The sequence below is a fragment of the Molothrus aeneus genome, chromosome 13 (genome assembly GCF_037042795.1).
Source record: "Molothrus aeneus isolate 106 chromosome 13, BPBGC_Maene_1.0, whole genome shotgun sequence".
Taxonomy (NCBI): domain Eukaryota; kingdom Metazoa; phylum Chordata; class Aves; order Passeriformes; family Icteridae; genus Molothrus; species Molothrus aeneus.
This window is the reverse complement of record NC_089658.1, coordinates 14,335,429-14,357,757: the sequence shown is the minus strand read 5'-3', so window position 1 is coordinate 14,357,757 and position 22,329 is coordinate 14,335,429. Positions and strand designations below refer to the sequence as shown.

Here is a 22,329-nt window from a genome sequence, read left to right as displayed (position 1 = left end):
CCTGGCTTTTTTTGCGTGCTAAGGCAAGAGAAAGCCAAGGAATCTCAGCCAGCACTCCATCTCACTGACTTCCAGCAGATCTTGTGGTGTCTGGAGCATCCTCCCACTTGCCAGCCGTGCCATGTCTCTAGCTGACAGCCATGACCCAGCTCAGAGCATGTCCCCAGCTGACACTGCCCTGCTCCCTCTCCTACCATGACCTTTCTCTTGTGGCAGTCACTGCAAGACTTGAAAAAAAAAGTAAGAAAAAATTAATAAAGCTCCTTCAGCAGCCAAAAAGGAGATGCAGTTCATCCTCTAAGGATGTGCTGTTGATACAGAGGGTGTTTGCATAATCGATCCAGAGAAGCAACTCTTCCTCCCCACACTTGCACAAGAGATGGACAATCCACACCTCCATGCAGACATGGACACACAGCAGGAACAGCTCTGTCCAGGACCAGCTGCAGAGACACCACTTGCTAAAAATGAGGCAGAGTTATGACCATACAAACCCCAAGGACCATCTCCAGTCCCAACCCCCTGTGCAGGCAAATCCTCTGCTGCTGCCTGGAGAATCTTGTCCCATCCCTGGAAGTGTTCAGGGCCAGAATGGATGGAGCTCTGAACAAGCTGGGCTGGTGAAAGGTGTCCCTGCCCATGGCAGGGGGGTTGGAATTAGATGGTCTTTAAGGTCCCTTCCAACTCATGTCGTTTTATGATTCCATGGATTCTCTTCAGCATCACAAATTCATGCAAAATCCAAGGTCATATTCAGACAGAAGACACGACTATGCATGCACATTCATATTTTTAACCTCTGTATATAATAAAGAGCCTTTTTTACCCTAGGAAAAAGCAGTCTTAACTTTCTCCAAGCAGTCTTAACTTTCTCCAAAGGAGAATCAACAAATAAATTAGGGAGACTAAGATCTGCCACAAAAGAATGCCTGCAAATATTTCAGCTGCCACCAAAGTAATGTAGACCCACAGAAAGATTTACCCATCACCTGAAACACTGCTCATCAGGAATGATGAGGTGTGTTTGCCTCACTTCAGCAATGTGACTCTTGACCATATTCTGACTATGGCAACAGTGGCAAGGGATTTGAAAGGAGATGTCAGCTACCGAGTCATCTGTGATAGCCTCAAAGGAATAACTAAAAAGGTCATTCCTTGTCTTATTTGATGTCATGTAAATTTTATTTCAAAGTCCACCTCCAAAGAGGCTCCTGGAATACTGACTGATCTGAAATGGGGTTACCTGCAGTGAGAGGGCTAACGTGGAGGCCTGTGGTGCCTCCTGATGTAATCAATACTTGAAGCATATGGATGTGGCAGTTTAATTTCTCTACTTCAATAAGCAACAGATGCTCAGTGAACCCCCCATGGCCTCCCTGTGTGCAAGACGCTCAGCACCATCCTCAGGCTGAACTGCTGCCCCTCCATGCAGCAGGGATATGTCATATTCTTTCATTTTTTTAATATGAAAACCTGCAAACATTTCCAGTGCCCACTCCAAAAGCTCAGTGGCCAGAAGCAGGCACTCTGATGTGTACACAACAAATGCCACAGAACTATCCATATGGACATATCATGGGAAAAGCTCATTCAAGAGAAAATCCTTGCAACAAGGATGAAACGATGAAAAAATGAATTTTACTGACTGAGTTTCAAACAATTTATCTTTACCTTTCTTCTGAATTTACTCATCAAGTCAAAATTTCCATCTTTGACCTTTCCTTAATGAACAACCACATCTAGTATTCAAGGCATTTTTATATATTTGGACAACACATTTTTCCCCAAAGTCTCTTTCCTTCCCACCAGCACTTTGTTCAACTCCCAATTAAGGTGACTGCACAGGGAGTAAGTGATTTTCTCCTCATTTATCTAAATGCATCAGGCAGTAATGAAACCTGCTCTGCCACGGCAACAGGGAGTGGGAAGCAGCCACCAGTGCTACAGAAACACCCTCTCAGATGAAGGATTTTCCAGTACAGCCTAGAGAAAGGATATCTGCCCACACTCTCCCACAAAATCCTGGATCCTCAGTTGACTTTAATTAGAGTCACCTCCATTTCCATCACTGCAGGACATGATGTGAGGCTTTCTCTGTAATTTGCTACAAATTATGCTCTGCCCAGCCATTTTGCTGCTATTCTGGGCTGGTATCTCCCTCTTCCCATTTCAGTTTAAGAGCTGTGGTGATGCCCAGCATTCATTGCTTTGTATCTGGGATTGCACTAAGCTGAAACTCAGGTGCTGGGAGCTCCCAATTTCTTTTAAGTGCCCTTGCTGGCTCTCTCTCTGTTTTGGGAGGCAGAAGGGAGCAGAACAGTACACTGGAGAGAAGTTCACAAACTGCTCTGGCAACCGTGCTCCCCTTCATTATTTTTAGCAACTCTATGGGACTATCACAGATTTCTCACAGAATTCACAGAATCACCAGGTTGGAAGAGACCATCAAGTCCAACCCATGCCCTAACACCTCAACGAAACCATGGCACTGAGTGCCACATCCAGTCTTTTTTTGAACACATCCAGGGATGCTGACTCTATGACTTCCCCAGGTAGACCATTCCAGAACTTTATCACTCTTTCTGTAAAAAACGTTTTCCTAATATATTAGGAAATATATTTTTTATATATACAAAAATATATTTTATATATAAAAATTGTATTTTTATAATATATTTTCATATATAATACTTATATTTATATATATAAAATATATTTATATATATATAATTATATTTTTCAGAATATATTTTCATCTATTAAATTATAATATATACTATATATAATATTTAAAAATTTATATATAAAAATATTTATAATATATAAAAATTTTATATAATATATAATATTATATATTATATAATATAGAAAAAATTATATATAGAAATATTATTTTTCTAATATATTTCCAACCTATATTTCCCTTGGCACAGCTTGAGACTGTGTCCTCTGGTTCTCTTAGTGCTGCCTGGAGAAAGAGCCCAACCCCACCTGACTACAACCTCCTTTCAGGGACCTGTAGAGAGTGGTAAGGTCATCCCTGAGCCTCCTTTTCTCCAGGCTAAACATCTCCCAGCTTTTTTTAAGCTTTGCAGCTTAAAAAAAAATAAACAAACCACAGCCTCCAAGTGGAACGAAGCCTCTCATTCAGATACAAGCAACACAAACAGAAGTTACGGACTGAAACTCGAGGCAGCTGATTCCCGGGGCGAATTTGCCGGGACAGAGGAGCCGCTGCTGAGCTGGCCTCACCTCGCAGCTGCTGGAAGCAGGTGGTGGTGCTGCCGCTGTCGCCATCGAGCGGGTGCCGCAGGACGCCGTTGCTGGGCTTGTGGCGCTGGCAGTCCCTGTCGGGCAGCATGGCCTGCTCGCTGTCCCCGGCGCGCTCCGGCCGCGGCCCCAGCGCCTGCGGGAAGCCGAACATGGGCAGCGACGAGAAGAAGAGTAAGGCACCGCAGAGCAGGAAGCCTCCCCACCACGCTCCGATCCACCGAGGGTCGTCCGGGGTGATGTCCAGCTTGCCTGTGAGGGGGGCAAACAGCGGTCAGGGGTTTGGGCCTGTCTGGTCACAGAGAGCCACAGGTAACCTTCCCAGGCATGGTGCTGGGAAAGGCTGCAAGAAAATCAGAGAAAAGAATGAGAAAAAATTCTTACCTCCACTCGCTACACCTGATGTTGTGAACATGTGGAATGGAGATTTGTTTACCAAAGGGGGGTGTCCTAAGCAATGGTGATGGCGTTTTAATTAAAGGACCAATCAAGATCACAGAAAAGAATGAGAAACAATTCTTACCTCCACTTGCTACACCTGATATTGTGAACATGTGTAATGGAGGTTTACCAAAGGGCGGTTTCCTAATCAGCCAGTGGTGATGGTGTGTTAATTAAAAGACCAATCAAGATCAGTGAAAAGAATGAGAAACAGTTCTTATCTCCACTTGATATTGTGACCTGATATTGTGACCACGTGGAATGTGTTAGGGAGATTTGTTTAGCAAAGGGTGGTTTAGTTAAAAGAACAATCAAGATCACAGAAAAGAATGAGAAACAGTTCTTACCTCCACTTGCTACACCTGATGCTGTGAACATGTGGAATGGAGATTTGTTTAGCAAAGGGTGGTTTCCTATTTGGCCAGTGGAGATGGTGTTTTAATTAAAAGACCAAGCAGGATCACAGAAAAATAATGAGAAACAGTTCTTACCTCCACTTGCTACACCTGATGTTGTGAACATGTGGAATGTGTTAGGGAGATTTGTTTAGCAAAGGGTGGTTTCCTAACCAGCCAATGGTGACAGTGTTTTAATTAAAAGACCAATCAAGTACACCTATATCATAATCTATAAAAGAGCAATGGGTTTCTTAATAAAGATTATTACTGATCAATAATTATTCTGTAATACATGGAGTCTGTGTCACACTCACCTGACACGTACTGGCACAGGCCTGCACAGAGAAGGACACTGCACCTCCAACCCTGCTTATCACCCTGTTTTCCCAGGAGCTCAATGCTCCCTCTGCTTTGAATTCTCTTTTCAGCAAAAGAGAGATTGGCATTTGGACTTTAGGGGCAACTGTGACTATGTGGAGGGCGAAACAGTCCTAAATATTGGAAAATAAACCCACCCACAGCATCAAATGGGCTCAGGAAAGTACAGGAATAGTCAGAAAAGGAAGAAAAGCAAAATAAAAGGCCAGAGTATCCTGTATGTCATCACTCAGCAGAGGTAAGGCCCAAGAAGGGTCTGGAGTCAGTGTGAGAAAATACAAATAAACAGCAGGAGAGGAAAAACTGTTTTCCTAACAGCTGCCTTGCTGCCACAGCCACAAGGGTGCCCAGTGCTGGAGCTGATTCCTGGGGGAGACCCAGGTCCACATGGCTGGAATAACAAGCTGCTCTCTTCATGGTGACTGTCTGGTTACTGCCACTCTGAAAAATCTGTCTCAAGTGAGGCAATCAAGTTGTCTCTCAAGCAGAGACAGAAGGAAACTCTTTTCTCCTTAGGGAAAATAACATGTAGCTCTCAAATACAGATAAAGTTTGAAAAATAGTGTGGTGGAGGGACTGGATTCTTCTGCTGTTATTTCCTCCTGCCTGAAGTGCATTTTTTTCAGGTTCTTGGGAACACAACAGTGTGAAGAGTCAGGCAAATCAGAGTTTTCTTCATATTCCCTTCCTAAAATAGCTGCTGGGTGGTGGGCAGCGCAGCAGCATGCCCACCTGCCCAAAACCTGCCCACCTGTGGCATCCCACACCTGTGCAAAACAGGGAGCAGGACAAGGCTCAAGCCCCTGGAGCTGGTTCTCCTTATGGCACCTGGAGCTCCAAGGCAGAGCCAGCTGCAAAGTGGAAACTCCTTCCCATACAGAAACAAACAGAGGCCATGTGTGCCTCAGCTTTTGCATGGCAGGGACTGACCATGGCCAAAGACAGCTGGAGCTGGAGTTTGGAGCACTGCACCCTCCCTGGAATGTGGCTGAGCCACAGCCCTTCCAGGCTTCTCAGCACTAATGGTCTACAGCTCTTCTCTGTGGCTCAGGATTTCTCTGGGGCTTTTTGAGCTGCAAATGCTGAGCAATGTCTTATGTTAAAAATGGCCAGAAGATACCAAATTAACTTTTCAGCTAGGTCAGCGTCTTGCCTCTGATGGCAACCAACTGCAGATGCCCAGAAAGCCTACAAGAATAAAGTCAGCATATATTATTCTTGTGGCTTGGGGGCTTTATAAGCTAGATTTGGTGTCATGTTCATTTTTTTCAGATATATACACTTGTCCAATTGCTTTAAAATCCATTTGGAGATTTTTAGCACCTTATGGTGAGGAGTTCCACAGCTTCACCTACTGGGAGATAAAATATTTTCTTCTATACATTCATATTTTAGTGTAAATTATACTAAATGGTAAAATATCCAACAGGTTTCAAATAGCTCCTCTGCCAAATGAGGCTTTGGTAAAGCCAAGGAATGAAAAAGGGCCATGTGGTGTTTGACCAAACTGCAGCCAAATGCCTCAGCCATCCCAAAAGATACTTCTTTCTCAGTTGATATTATTTACATTTCTTCAGCTGCCATGTGCATGTGAGATCAAAAAAAGGCAGTAACAATTTTGCAGATTTGCACAATTCTGTTCTGAGTCCCGCAAGGTTCAACTCCATCCAAACGTGTTCTGTGACAACACATTTACAACATCCTAGAGCTGAAATACAAGCGACAAAAACCCTGCATAAGGGTCTGTGGGATCCGATGGAGCTGAGAACTGTGGAAAAAGCACCTGAACAACTGAGGGAAAGGAATGAAGCACCAGGTTTGCCGTGGGTAGCAGAGCGCAGGGGAGCAGCAAGCAGAGAACAGCCTGTTACATGTTGCCCTCTCATGGCAAAGAAGACGCAGTGCAGGCACCAAAAAAAGCAGAATTTGGTCTAAATGAACAAAAGGACAGTTTGCAAAAGGACAATTTGCAAAAGGACGGTTTGCAGACAATCTGCTTTAACCAGAGTGAAGTCAAGGTGAGCAATAATTATTTAATACTTTGGAGAAAAGCAATAATGCGGTGGGACTGACTGATGTTGCCCATCCATCCCCTCCAGGGCCATGAGCAGAAGGTGCTGGGCATGGATCTTCCTGGTGTGCCTCCATCAGAACCTGGCTGGCTGCCCACACCCTGGGGTGGCAGCTCTCCAGATTTCACCCCATGCTCTGGGCACAGCTCCCCTGGTGTGACAATGCCACAGTGCCATTTCAAGGTGTCCTTTAAGAGCTGGGATGAAACTCATCTCATAGAGAAAACCACAAAAAGAACAAATTTTAACCATTAAAAATCTGTTATTTATCAGAACAGAGCTGAAACATTTTGAATCCCAGTCTTAAAACCCTTCTAAAAGTGACACCCATACATGCAAGAGGCACTGAAGATGGAATGACAGTTTCCTGCTTGTGAGCATCAACATTTTTGTCCTGATGATAAAAATTTTGATTTGAAACCAAACCCAGTTCTCCTTACTTGTGTCAATGAAGACAGCATCCACATAGATTTTGGTACAGAAGGAGCCCAAGATAAATCCACAGGCTGGCCCAAATACCAGCATGGTAAACAGGATCCCTACAAGGAGAGAGAAAAGAGAAGATTAGCACCAGGCTCTGGTTATTCACTGCAAGTTGTTCTGCTTGTCTGCTGTAAGATGGTATTACCTCAGTGATGCCAAATAGATAGGGACAGTCTCTGTGCTGAATGCTCCAAGCAAAAGAGCACCCTAAATGTGTTTTGCTTTTCCATATCTCTTCAGGAAAATGAACAGATGGAGGTGTGATAATGCTGAAGGATTTCTGTTGAGCTGAGGAGACAGTGTGGACATATGCTGTGTTTTGGTCGGCTGGCTGCTCTGAAAGATGTCTTACTCAACAGCACAAGGTAAGGCAGCCCTGCCTTCTCCTCATGGGCATCTCTGTCTTTGCCACCTCCAGCTAAAATCCTGGTAGACAGAATTTTCAGACATTAGGGACAGCAAATCTATGAAACTAGCATTGTCACAGACTGCTGGATAAAGTCCCTTTGCAGAAGTAGGAGCACTTTTCCACATCTGTGAAGCCCCTCTCCCCATCAGACACACATGATAAATATTCATGCTGTGTGGATCTTCCAGCCCCTCACAACTGCTGGTTCCTTCTAAAAAACCTGCATGAAATTGCCAGTGTAACACCAGGAGAAGAGCTATTATGAGTAAATTACTTATTTGTTTCAATACAGTGTTTAGAAGCATTTATTTTCACTCCCATTTTGGCCCTGAAACAAGAATGCTACAGGCACAGTGCCAGCTCTCAATTATCCAGGGCAGAAAGGCAGGGGGACAACAAGGATAATCCAGAAAAAGAAGCAGCAAAGATAACACAAAACATTTGTAAATTAGACAATAAGAACATATTAGGTACTTTCACATTTGGGATAACAACAACATTTGGGAAAAACAACAAAAAGTCTCCCAAGGACCCTTGTAAATGGTTTTCTGAAGGGAGCAGGGACAGATTGAGCAGTGTGGAGCAGGGCAAGAGCCTGTTTGTTCCCTCTGGGGGAAGGCATTGCTGATGGACCCCTGTGCCTGGTGAGGGGGAACCTCAGCAGGGATGTGCCAGCACCAGCCCTGGTGTCACTGCACTTCCGAGATGGCCCACAAAGGAGTTTATTTGCATCTGGGTGCTTTGCTCACTCTCCTGATCTCTCTGGGGGTGTTGCCTGGCATCTCAGTGCATTTATAATGCACTTCATCACAGCTGTCTCAGCCCTCAAGTTCCTTATCTGGAAACTTTTTAATTCCCAAGCTCCCTCTCTATGCATTTCTCAGGAGCTGGAGAAATTATCAGAGCTGCAAAAAAATTCCCAGAGACCCCCATCCCCAGGCAAAGCAAACCACACCAGCCAACAACAGCTTAGCCAAGCAGAATAAGCTGGTATGGTCAGAAGCAACTTCACCTTCATTTTTAAAATGCAGGATGCAAGCTAATTCCTCATTTTTCAAGTGCAGGGTGCAAACTAATTCCTCCAGGCTGCTGGCACTGGGACCTGGCTGGATTAATAACCAGGGACAAAGCAGAGGTGCCCCCAGGCAGCTGCTCACACACAAACCCAGTGCATTGAAGCCTTCAAGGCTCTTCTCACCTGGAGCAGCACGAGGGACAAAGGAAGGTGGTGGGAGGAGAAGTGCCAGGCTGTGTGAGCTGCACTGAGGGGTTGTCACAGACACAGTTTATGGAACATCCTTTCCTTAGGATTTTTTCCTCCTGAGAAGCTGAGAGGCCTCAGGAACAAAATGTAACCAATGGTTTTCTGCTGCTGTGGAATGCAACAGGTGCACCTGTGATTGGGCTCATAGAGTTGTTTCTAATTAATGGCCAATCACAGTCCAGCTGTCCAGACTGTCTCAGTCAGTCACAAGCCTTTGTTATCATTCCTTCTTTTTCTATTCTTAGCCAGCCTTCTGATGAAATCCTTTCTTCTATTCTTTTAGTATAGTTTTAATATAATATATATCATAAAATAATAAATCAAGCCTTCTGAAACATGGAGTCAACATTCTCATGCTGGGACCCCTGAGAACACCATCACAAGGGGTCACTGCTGTCAGGGCAGCAGCAGGAGCTGCCAGCCCCTGCCCAGTCTCTGCCAAGCTCAAAGCTGCATCAATGCCACTGTGTCTCAGCCCATGCTGCCACTTTAAATTAATCCCCAGGGTCTCTGCCTGTGCTGTCCCAAGTCACAGGAGGACCAGCCATGTCCCCTCCTGCAGTCACCTTGTCCTGGGTGCTGGGTTTGTGCTCCATGGTCCAGCAGTGCACTGGGGAATTTGTGCTCCTCGAGCCACAGAGCTGCTCAGCAGGTGTGTGCCTTGCTCCTGTAAAGCCTCACAGGGGAGATCCCTGCTCACCTGCAGAAGCATTTCATGGCATGTGAAACAAGGGAACAGACAGGCTGAGAGAGCAGGAAAAAAGGGATTTATTCCCCCAGCACACCTCAGCCCCATCTCCCATCCTTCCCAGCCCCGCTTGTGGCTTCCACCAGGATTTTATAAAATATCCGTGTCACATTTGCTGTGGTCACTAGATGGCATCAGTGCTTGTCACTCAGCCCCCCAGTGCCATCTGGGGGACAGGGCTGCTCAGCCTTGCTCCCAAAACACGATGGTGCTCCTGCAGCCCATGGAGGGTGGCACTGGCACTGTCAGCTCCCACACATCTGCCACAGACACACTCAGGCTGGGCCCCTTCCCTGTCTGCGTGCTGAAAATCACAGCTTTTAGCACAAACTTTCCTATAAGTGTGAAGTTTTCAGGCACAGAGTTGAAGGAGGCATGTAGCAGAGACTGCCATGGCTGTGATGAATGAGACAGCATTCAAATACCTTTGGAAACTGAACATTAATTATGAATTTCTATGTAAATATGGTCAAGCACATAAGGACATGCTGGGCCCCGTATCAGCTGGAGCAATGACAAATGGAGGCAGAGGGACAAGGACCAGCCACTTCTAGCCTCCAGGCAACACCCCTGGATGCAGCAGTGCTGGGCTGAGGAGGGATGGAAGTTTGTGCTGTGATATCTCCAAACCACAGAGCTGTCTGACCATGTGTGTACAGGGAAAACCACAGAACTGGTGTTTGCTTCGTGGAGCAAAGCCCAAGACAAAGAACGTGGGAAAAGATCCCTCACCAAAAGCAAAAAGGAAATACTCCAACACTCTTTTCCAAAAGCAGGGACCTGTGGCTGGTGATCCAGCAGCAGCAGCAGAGAGATGCTTGCAGAGAGAATTATCTCAGAAAAAGGCAAAGACAGAGAAAGCTGTGGCCAGTGCAGGCACAGGTGACAGATGAACACTGCCCCTCCTCACTCTATTGCATCTCAAATGTGTCAGAAACCAGCCCTGTCCTCAGTTATTAGAATACCTCATTTCATATCCTGGTGGCTGCAGGAAGGCAGGGTTTGCTCTGCCATGTCCTCACTAGAGGGCAATGTGGGATAGAGCATCCACTGGAACACCTATCTAACATCTTACCAAAGCTATTAAATTATTATTCACCTCTAGGCTGGCTTTAAAAAACCATGTTAATTGTGTTTTCTCTTTTTCTGTAGTTTGTTCTAAAAGCAAGAAGAAAACAACTGGTTCACCCTGTGCCCTTTTTAATCTTTTTTTGAGCCTCCAACAAAAATCCCAGGGTTGCAATAATAGTATTTTACACTTTAATTCACAAATCAAGCAGATTGTGGAAAAACCCAAGGCATGGACTGTCATAAGGGATAGTCCAGGGTCTGCACAGAGCAGGACCATGCTCAAGGATCAATCAACATGCTGCTGGGAACAAAAACCAGGCTAATTGGGATAGAACCTGTGGCTGAACATCTGCGCAGAATTGAGGACACAAGGGGAAATTAGGCAAGTTTGAATTAGCTTAAGACATCCTTCCTCTTTTGAGAAATCCTGCACAACTGCCACCACCCCTGTGTTAGGAGAACACTTTCCACATCACCCACCCTGCCGTGCAACCACAAAGCTGCTGCTTAGCAGAGAAGGAGGTCTTGCAAAAGCCATTTCCCCAGTGCTGGGGCTGCTGCTAAGAGCTAAAATGTGCTAAATTTGTGGCTAGCTTTAATACCACTTGCTTGACCCTTTCCCATGCTTCCTTCTAACTTTTAGATCAGTCTGATTTGATGGAGCCAGAGGACACTGGTACCAGGAGCAAACAGATCAAAGGTGCTATCCTGGCTCCACCTGCCTCTTGGGAAACTCCCACTGATGCAAATAAAACCAGTGATCAGTACAGGTACTGAAATTTGATTTTTATTTTTTTTTAATCTCTGAGGTTTGTTTTTTTTTAATTCTTACTAAATTATGGCAGCTCTTAGGAATACTTCAGAGAAGAGAATTTTTTAAAAAAGGCAACTCTGTCTTGGGACAATTCAAACAATTTGTTTGGTAACTCTCAAACACTTCCTTCCAGTTTGTGTCCTTTTAGAGCACAATTAGATCTTAGTTTGAAAACAGCTAATAATTTTCAGTTTACCTGCTCTACTCCCTTCATCAGTCTTCCTGCCTCCCAAAAAGGCAGGAAATAAAAAAAGGCAGCAAAGCAGGCTGCACTGAGAAATCAGAAATGTCTTCCTCCTCATCTTTTCAAATGGAGCAATTTGCCAACTCCTACTTTGTCCTGTCAAATAACATTTTCCCAGAGCTGAGGAAAGGATTGGGACAGAGGCCAGTATTAGATCTGACATTTTGTGATGAGACTTTATCACCAGTAAGGCCCAAGCCTGACAATGCAGTTTTCCATCAGAGCCAAGGGAAGGAGCAGCAGCAGGTCCCACATCTGTGGAGGGACGGTGGCACAGGGATGCTCTGAGTCACACAAAGTGCACAGAAAGCAAATTGCAGACAGGGATATAAAGGCTGTCAGTATTTCAATAATAAAGAGCTGTTCCTTGGTGTTTCACAGAAGCAACAGGACCCTGAAACACAAGGGTTGCTCACAGGGTGAAACAGGTGAAGCGTGGACTCAATCCCTGTAATGAATTAACTGGGATTCCCAGGAGAAACCCTCCTGGCTGGAAATAAGGCATGGAGGGGACACTGCAAGCCTTGCCAGCCTCACCTAGGGGCAGCCAGAGCACCTCAGGTACAGCTCAGTGAGGAGTAAGAGCAGGGTCAGCACAGTCACAGGCTGAGGAAAAAGAACACATGGGCAGCTAAAGAACACCAAGTCACTTCACTTCAAAGCCTTGGCCTCACCAGGGGTTGAAGACATGAGGAGATTTATTCTGGAGAGCTGCCAACACACTCCAGGCAAAGGTGAGCTGGGTAGGTGAGACAGGAGGAGGGAAAGCAGCATCTCCCACAGCAGAGCTGGCCATCAGAGCAGGAACCATCAGCAGTGACTCACACAGCACTTCCCAACCACGGGCAAACCCCTGGTGTAGCAGAGGATACTGCTTTATTTAGCCATGGAGTTGTCACTGCTGCCTGCTGGGTCCTCTGGAGCCAGGTTGTTCCTGCCTTGGCATTTCCATGAAATAAAGAGTGGGGAAGATTACTCACTGTGCTCCTAAGGAGCAGCACACCTTCAGCAAAGCACATGGCCAGAGAAATACCTCCTCCTCCTTGTACCATCCCAAGGGTCACCTTTGGTGGGCAGAAAGCTGACCAGTTTGGAAGGTGTGGGAAATTGCTGCAAAACATTGTCCTCGCACCAAATAACCACATCCCTGAGGAGGAGGGGATCAAGGAACTCAATGTGATCTCTGTCAGCAACTGGGTGCTTCAGTGACCATCACAAATCACGGGTTTTGGGGTGTGTGGGGGGTAAGGCAGAGCACAGACCCACCTGCCATGGTCCTGGGAGTGCTGCTGCGGTCATGGGACGGCATCTGGCCAGGAACATCACCCTCAGCCCCCTGCCTGTGCAGGAGCAAGCTCTTTCTAAAAGCACAAAGGGAACTGGCTTTGCAAAGCACGAGATAATCTCAAAACCCTGCTTGTCCCACATTTCCTGCTGCGTGGAGCAGGCCAGTGTAAAGGGATTACTGGAATATTGTAATTCAGGGGCTCTGTGACCTGCCTTTAAAGAGACACCAGCCCAGCACAGCCTGTGGGAACCAGAGGCATCCTGGTGCAGACTGGGGATGCTGCATCCTCCTGCACACCAGGGAATGGCTCTCAAGGGGATAAAGGGATAAAGGTTCCACGCTCACACCTGGTGGGCGAAGCTCCTTGCTTCAGTGGCTCTTCTCTGACTTCCACCAGTTGATGTAAGCTCAAAAATGCACAGTAAGGGTAGATGGAGGCTGTTTCCTATCCAGATGGCTTCTTTGTACAGCAAAACCTGCTGGAGTCACCCAGCAGTGCCCATCCTCTCTGGCAGACAGTGTGCCCACAGGAGTGGAGGGATGCCTGCATCCCTGCCCAGCCCTTGGTCTCTCATCCCCAGCTTTGCTCATTTACCATGGAAAACACAATTTTCCCTGCCACTCAGCTCCCTGTCCACACTGCCCATCACCACCCCCTGCTCCCTCATGGCTCCTGCTCACTCACACAGCTGAGGGAAAGGTGAAGAGGTGGTGCTGGCCCCGTGGTGTGTTTGGATTTGTTCTGCCTCCTCAGTGCACCCACTGAAGCAAAGGGGATGTTCAAACAGGCTGGACAGATGTTTCCAAGTGCCTGCAGCTGTTGATTAATGAGGAACAACTTTGGGACAATTCACTTTAATGTTTAAACTTTGTTCTGGTGGGGATCAAAGCAGCTCCAGCCCTGTATTGGCATGAGGTGTGGAGGAGTGAAGAGGCTGGGGGTTCATCCCATCCGTACAGTAGCACACACATGATTTATCAGTTCTGCCTTCAGGAGCTCAACACCAGCAGACCCCTCAGACACCTATTTAGGGTTGCTCAAGTGATGCCAAAGACAGGCACAGATGTCCTGGCAGCCCCAAGGCAGTGAGAGGCTGAATCCCCTGCTCAGCCATTCCCCTCCCATGGACCATTCACTGCATCTCGTTACCTTTTAACACAAGCCAGTCCCTCCTTGTGATGTATTGCAAGATGCACAAATACTGTGCAGTGCTTTAGTGATCAGGAACACCAAATGTGTCAGAGCAAACTGAGTTTTAGTTCTGAGCTCTTCTCATTGATTCCACTGTTAGAGCTCACTGCCTGCCTCTGTGTGTGCAACACAACCCTTGGAGAAAGATCTGACAGTGCTGTCCCAAGACATCCTGTTTCTCTCTGACAGACTTGCAGCTGCTTTTGGGCCAGCAGAGCAGCTCCAGAAAGCCTGCAAAGCAAAAGCATGGGATTGAATCTGACTTCTCCCATTTCCATGTAACCACTTGTGACGAGAAAGCCATATGGGGGTTTAGTTTCTTTCAGCCAGTGAAAGAATTACAGAATTTGAAATCAGGCAGCCTTAGACATCTCCCATCCTCCCCTCTTCTCTGATCAAGCCTTTTATCAATATACCAAATCAGTTTCAGCAGCCTGTAAAATTTGCTCTTGCTTCATGAATTATTTGGGTTTTTAAAGCAAGCTACTCACCACTGTATGCAAATACTGCAGAATGACTTCTTTACCCCCGTGTTTAATAAGACTTAATAACTGTAGCTAAAGCTGGTTGGGGAGTTTCATTTACTTACAAGAGGCAATAAAAACATGCACCCATGCTACAGATTTAAGAAACTTCTAATATGGTTCTTCCAAGGCTGGAGAGAGCCCATGGCAGTGGCCTTTGCCCTGCCTGCTGGAAAAGACTATTACTCCAGTACAGTTTTTGTTCTAGCCTATATTTAACATTCAGATCTTAATCCCTAAAGGGGTTGCTTGGACTTGAAAGCATCTTATATGGAGGTTTCTCCCCAGACTACCAGGGTCCCTTTAAATATTGATTTCCATCAGAATTTGGGATTTCCCTAAAGAAATGTCTGCTGACTTAGACATGAAATCTATTTTCTATAGCAGGCATTTTGCCTGGTGAACCACCCTGCATTTTCAATTATTACCAAGCCTTAGGTTTGTTTTATCAGCAAATCCCTGTCCTCAGCACTATCAAGGCTACATGTGAAAGGATCAATGTTATATCAACAACTGACAGTCCCAGGGGATCCTGATGCACACACAGAATGTTTGTGGAGTGGCACAGGAGGGGATTTTTGCTTTAGGAGCACAAGCTCAGCATCCAGCCCCAGATTTTCCATAATGACTAGGTGCACTTGCAGCAGCTCAAAACACATTCATTAACTGGTTTGTGCCCTCATTCTGATGAGCACAGAAATAAGGAAAATCCAAGCCAAACAAAACCAATACCCCCTCCCTCCAAAAAAAACCCCAAAATATAACCCCAAATCAACCAAAAAGCCAACCCAGAGCCCTATGCATATTGGCTTTTAGGTTCCCCCTTTATCCAACTGCTGAAACAGGATCACCAAAAAGATGGCAGAGAAACAAATCACACCACGGGAAAAGCTCCACAACCCTCAAAACCCTGTTTGCAAGCAAAACAAAAATTAAAGCAGCCAATTTGTGAGCTCTGCAAGGTAGACTATGGGGATGTGCTCACTACAGAAGTCTTGGGATTTATTTGGTCACACCAGTTAACACTGGGAACAAACTGTTCCCACTCCAGTTTTCCTCCCTACCATCTCAGTCCCCTCCCAGGCAGTGGAGGGACCTCTTCCTGCATTTCTCTCCTCACTGATGTGAAGCTGGAGAAGAAATTTGCTTATGCTAATCAATCCCTGGCACCAGCCACACGAGAGCTAATCCACTGGCAATCTCCACCAGTCTTTGCATATTTAACCAAAGCAGGGAACACTCACAGAGGATTATGAACGCAGTGGCATTGTTGTAGCAGTGTTTTCCTACTTGAGCTGCAACCACTCTGATGCTCTGTCTCTTAATATTTACACACACTCTACGCACAAACAGCGTGAAGAATCACATCGGTGCATGCAAGCAAGGTGTGTGCCTACAAAAACACACACACCACACAGTGATTTAATATATCTCCCTGCACCTAGTGCTGTCTCCACCCTCTTCCAAAATGCTCGTCTTCATGCTGGTTATTTCTATAAACTAGCATCTCTTAAGATAGGCATATTGCTTAATCCTCACAAAGATCTGTCTCCTTCTGCAAAGGTTTTACAGGTAGTTGGACACGCATTGCAAGAGATTAGAGACTCAGGCTGAGTTAGGAGAAGTCCAGAAAAAGAAGCTCGATAGTCAATTTTTCTGCCACTTTCTGCAAAAAGGAAACCAAGAAACAAACAAAGTTTGAACCCATGTCCTGTCCAGTCAGGCGCATCACAAAAAGCCGATGCTGCGCGATCTCTGAAAAATAAGGACAAGCCACTTGTTCCACCTACCCTGCTGGCTCACATTCCTGTCCCTGAAACTTGCTTGTTATCACTTCAGAAGGAGCCAGCTCAGTTTAAGAGGTGGGTACAAGCACGTTCCTAACTATAGCGTGCAAATCCAGGGCAGGCTATTTCCACCCTGACGCACGAGCCACGGATTCCACACCTCCAACACACGGCGCAAACACACCAGCCGTAGCCGTGGGCTTCAACCAGCAATTTCCACCTTGTAAGCAACTTTTCCCTTCTGCTAATTACCTTGGGAGGCAGCCACCAAAGAGGCTTTGGAAGGAAAAAAAAGCCACATGCTCCAACGCCAAGTATGGTTTTTCTGAAGGGCTGAAGCCGCACGCCTTCGAGCCGCGCTCGTCTCCCCCCAGCCCTTAAACACAAACACCTGTTTCACCAAACCCACGATGCCTCTGCAGCCACAGATGGGCAGATTTCCTTGTGCTATTTCCCAGGAATCATGCCAACTGTAGGTTTGTATGGAAATATACTTCTAGGGCATTTCTCTCTCTCTCTCTCCAGCACTGCAAGTCTGCTCTGAGTTTGCTGGCTGGTGTCCCCTTTAATACTGGGTGGTTTTGATCCTACAGAAGAGTGTAGGGATGCATTAAAGATCTGCACAAAATTCTTCCCAGCCCTCTCTCCCCTGCTTGGATGAGCTGTCCTCCACCACCACCTGCGAGCACAGCCTGGTTTTGCTCAACAGAGAGACCCTTTTGAGGCTCTTGCACATTTTAACCTCCATCACTTGAATTCTGCACAAGTCAAGCACCTCCTTATACTCTAAAATACACTGGGAAAGAAACCCGCAACATGCAATTGAGAGTACAATGAGCTATTCCCACATGGTTCTCACAGCCTGTAAAATGTGAATTTTGGCATTTGGAGGTTGCTGCAACACCACCTTCCCTTTTTATTTATTTATTTTCAGCTGTGTACTGAGTTCAGAAGAGACACAACATGTTCTTTTGAGGAAAGAGCTGCCAGAACTGCCTCCCTCTCTCTCTCTAACCTCAGTCTTGGGGTATCCCTTCCCATCCCACACACCTTAAATGAGAACGTGTTCAATTTCTCACTGAGGTTTTATGTCAATACAGGCAGCTTGCTGCTTGTCTAAGCAATGATTAGTCAGGAAGACAAGTTCAGCTCTTTCCTCCCTACTGGACCTCTGACATGTCTGCCTCACCATTTGAAAAACTCTTCCCTGCAAAATTCCCCTCTGCTCCTTCCCGCTTCTCACCTGACTGCAGCAGAGGGCCACTGCTACATTTCCAGTCTTTTTCATGTCGCTAAAAGCATCTGGCATTTATTTCTTGAGCTGACAGCACCTGGGATTTCAAGACCTTTCCTCTTAGCATCATCCAGAGGAAGGATTTTCCAGGGTTGGATGACACAGACTCATCCAGTCAGGTCAGGTATGGTGCTGGATACCCCAACAGCCCACAGCTGCCCAAATCCTGCTCCCCTCCCAGCTGATCAAGCTGTTACATACACACAAACGAGTAATCCTCCATCCCAAACACAGCACCTGCTGCAGAATGGGATGCTCTGAAGAATGGGTGAGAAGTTCATATTCCTGCTGTTCAGGCATTTCCATGCCAGGGAAGCCCTCCCACTGCCCCACATCACCCCTGCTCCAGTGCTTCCAGCCCAGCTGATGGCTCCCTGGGAACATAAGCAATTCTAATTTATTCTTCTCCTTTTGTTTCGTGTTTTCTCAAAAGGTCTTGGGAGGAAAAACTCAGAACAATTAAAGACGCACTGTATGGTTTGTTCATCTGGGAAGGAAAGCAGGAAGAAAAGAGCATCCAAAAAGCAACAGTTCCCTCAGAACTGCCAGGGCAGCTCCTGCCCTCCCAAAAGCCATTGGCAAAACGTTCACTTTTAGCAAGAGCAGTTTTCACCCATTGTGAGATGTCTGCTCAAATCTCCTTTGCTTGGCTGCTGTGCAGGTACAGACTCTGCTGCACGGTGGAGGATGACTCACAGGCAGCTGGCACTGGGTAAGCCCATCCTAAATTTCTGAGGCAAGGAGAGGCCTGGGAATCACCAGTGACGTCAGGCAAGCTGCTGGGAAGCCAGTGCTGATAACAGTTATCTCTGCCCACCATTTAAGAAAGTGCCGTGCTTTCCTCTGCACAATAGATTAAATCTGCTCTGGTAATGGCTGGGCTGTCAGGAAGGAAAGGAAATTGAAAACAAAACTTGTGTTGTTCTGCTTCCTCATATTGCAAACGCCATCAGAAAAAAGCATTTGCTCTTGACAATAGTCATTCTGTGCCCTGACCCAAATCTCACTGAGCTTTAGGGGAACTCTTGCACTGATCTTAACAGGCTTTGGATCAAATCCACCATTTGCTTCTTAGAGCAGATAAATATTTGTTCTTACAGACATTTAGGGTGCTGGCCTGGGACCTGCCAGACTTGGCTGGACACAGGTGTCTCACACCTCCTTGCCTTACCCATCTCTTCCCTTTGAGGTACCCCACTGCAGAGGCTGCTCAGCCCTTGGCCATGCACAGGCTGCAGCTCCAGCTGCTTCCTTTGGACCCTGGCAGGAGTATGCCAAGGTGTCCCAAAGCATCTGTGGGGATCACTGTAGGGTTGGAGGTCTACCTGTGCTTTGTTTCGTGGCAATGCTACTTCTCAACAAGCTCTATGTAAACTTCTCAGCAAGAAAAAATTCATAATTCTAAATATATATTGTTTATGGGTGGGACAGCACCATGCTCCCACAAAACCTTCCAGGCAGGCAATGGGGGTGATCCAGTCTGACAACCCCTCCAAATATCCCCATCCAATTACCCCATGTGGGGAATCTGAGGGATGCCAGATGCCAGTCTGTTCTGGGGGATGGGGAGGCTGGCTGGATGCAGGATAATCCCCCAGCCTAAGATTACTTCCAATGTAATTGTTTAGCAGTTGCTCGCACCATCAGCACAAACCCTGCAGGCTGGATGCAGAGCACTGTGCTCCTGAGAGAGTGTTATTCAGCATTTCATCCCTGGTGCACAGCCCTCCCTCCTCTTGCCAAAACTACAAGCCACATGGGTGTTTTCTTGAGGTTTCTTACAAAGTCTATGGGGAGCTGCCAGCCTCTTCAGTGCTGCTTTCACAAGAATATTTTCTTTTGTGCCAAGGAGGACCCTGTCCCTGAAGAGTCTCTTTCTGCCCAGGGGAGAGAACAGCTGCTGCTATCATTATGGGCTTGTCTCCCTCAATTAAACATCCACAGCCACAGCTGAAAGATGAAACAAAGCCCTTTTTTCCAGCCCCCCAGGAAAGGGGCTGGATGGAGGCTCTGGGAGAAGACAGCAATTCTCCCACAGTAGACCTGGAATTGTGTTTTAAGTTGAGAAGTGAATTAAAAGCTGCTGAATATCCCATCTAAAATCAATCACACCAGAATGGCCTGGTTAAGGGTGTTTAGTGGGACATTGTCCTTGCCGTAGGGAAGCAACCCTAGTTGGCCAAGTGGGATGAACACAGGAAGGTTCATGATGGCCTCTTATTACTGAAACAGATTATTCAAAATTCTTCATATTACTCCTCCTCAATGACCTTTCAGGAGCTAGTCTGACTCTGCAAGGTCACTCTTCTGGGAGTAATGGCTTTAATCATAAATACCCAATTTCCACTTTGTTCAGAGAGGTCCACCTTGGAATTTGATACTTTTTGATGGGCTTTATGTTTTCAAAAGGGTGAAGGTCTGGATTTGTTCTGCGTTTTTTTTCTTTTATTTGTTGGTTTGGTTAAAATAACAAACCACAAAAAAACCCCCAAGCCTTTTAATTTCCAAATTTTTGGCTTCAAGTGGCTTCTCTTTGCAAGCATCCCTTCATCCTGATTAGACAAAAATGGAGTTTCAACCAAGTAACTGCAAATATCTCTGAATAGTATTTCTAAGAGTCTTTTTGGTGCTCTCCTGCTCATCTCCAATGAGGCTCTTTTAATGAATTCATGTCGACTCTCTCATTTCTCTGTTTATTACCCCTCTTCCAGCATTCGCCCCCTGGAAGATGTTAACCCCTTAGGACTACACAGGCAAATGAACTGCTCAGAAAATGAAACATAATTTCAGACAGCCATGCTATTCTGGCTGGATCTGAGCTGGACTCAGAGGTTTATAGAACTTGTTAGCACCCACATGCTGCACATCCTGCCAGCTGAACTGCCAGTGCTGCCATTTCCAAGCCCAATCCTGTGAAGCAATCCAAGTTAAGATACTCATATTTTAAAATAATCCAGCTAAAAAAACCACTGCAGTGAGGAATCCTAGAGAGTCTGTGACAGGAAGCTGGAAACAGCAATTTCCAAACCAGCAAATAGAGCTGCCTCTTTTATCATCATTTCACAAGGTTTATCTCTGCTGCCAAGTCCTGGTACATGGAATTGGTCAAAAAGCCTTTGATGGACCAGTGCACCATAGGAACAACGCAGGGGAAGAAATCAGCTAAATCAGCTTTATGAGACTGTGGCTGCTTATCCTTACTTCAGTTTTTGTAGGGGGGGGGAAGAGGACAGGATGTTGAAAGCTCCTCCCATAAACTCAAAACAAATCACGCTATTTAATTTGGGGTTGAAAAACCAGTTACTTCGCAGAGTGCGTGATACAGAGCCAAATTAAAAAAAAAAAAAACAACAAAAAAAATCAAGAGTTAACAAAAACCATGGAGCTTTCAAACGCTTTGTTCCCAAAACGCTCTGTGTGGGAAGTTCCAAAGCTTGCCCCTTTCCCTGCAGCAGAGGAGGCAGAGCCGTGGTGCGCGGAGCCGCCGCCGCCGCGCCCCGCGGGACGCGCTTGGCCGGCCCCCAGAAACTGCCACATGTTTCAGCTGGTGTGGCTCTGGACCATGATCTACTTTCATTGTTTTTGGCAGAGTTTGTCGCATTCTTTTGGACAGTAATTACATTTTCCAGGGCAGGCTTCCTGCCAGAGCTCGGAACGATGACCAACAGGCCCTTTTTAACCACCTGCTACGATTCCAGCCTTGATTAGTTATTAATGGGCTGTGGAAACCCACTGCAAGAACCACCCTTTCTGGGTATGTTACCAGGCTGGCTTGAAAGGAGAACAGGGAAATACCATAAGCAACAAAGACAGAAATTTGGAAGGTAGTAGAGAAACAAGAGAGATTTTGTAGAATGGTACGTGAGTGGGGACCAGTTTTTAAGTGGGGACTTGCTTTTCCCCCACTGTTCCCCCATCAGCTGGGATTGAGCAGCTGTGATATGACATGACATGACATGACATGACATGCCATGACATGATATGATATGATATGAGCAACCCAATGCTGATGATACCTAAAAAATAGAAACAAAATTCCTTGTAAAATCCAGGGTCTTTTTCACCCAACAAATACCAGGCTCCCATTTTCTTCTTGTATTTTAGCTGACTCTGGGGAATGGGAAGCTCGAAAGCATTGAGTTTCTGCAGGTGTTGGGCACCTTCTGACTGCCTCCACCCAACAAACATCACCTTCACGGGCTCATTCATATTTAACAGAGAGCAGGGGTCTTAAACACACTAAATTCTTATGACTGCCATGAATACGTTGTCCTGGAACAGGTCCATGCTAGCTCCCAAATAGCAACAGCCTGGCCACAAATGTTGTCTGTATTTACAGATATTGAAGATGCTTATTATAGGGTATCACAGAGAGAGCTCAAAGCACAGAAGCTCATCTGTGGGTTGGTAGGATGTAGCAAGTTCACCCTGGCAGGAAAACTGGTCTTTCAGTCTAAAGAAAACCTCTAATTTTCTCCACCTTTTAATTTCTACTGTCTGATTTTTACCATCTCATTGTTTCCAAAAAAAGAAATGATGGTTCAGTGGCACATGGGGATCAAGCCTTGCATGAGGACAAAGTCACACTGTCCCTTGTTGAGGGGAAGTAATAGGCCCTTGTCATTGCATGTCACACACCTCAGGTATTTCTT

General features: G+C 46.0%; 1 protein-coding gene across 1 annotated transcript in view; it reads right to left on the bottom strand.

Annotated features, from left to right (window-relative positions):
* The window catches only part of SLCO3A1 (solute carrier organic anion transporter family member 3A1), a 132,007-nt gene that overhangs the window by 22,592 nt on the left and 87,086 nt on the right, over positions 1 to 22,329 (bottom strand). Inside the window, exons 3-4 of the mRNA XM_066558618.1 lie at positions 7,000 to 7,098; positions 3,253 to 3,522 (exon numbers count right to left, since the gene is read on the bottom strand). Coding sequence (XP_066414715.1) covers positions 3,253 to 3,522; positions 7,000 to 7,098 — 369 coding nt within the window. The remainder of the gene's footprint in view (positions 1 to 3,252; positions 3,523 to 6,999; positions 7,099 to 22,329) is intronic.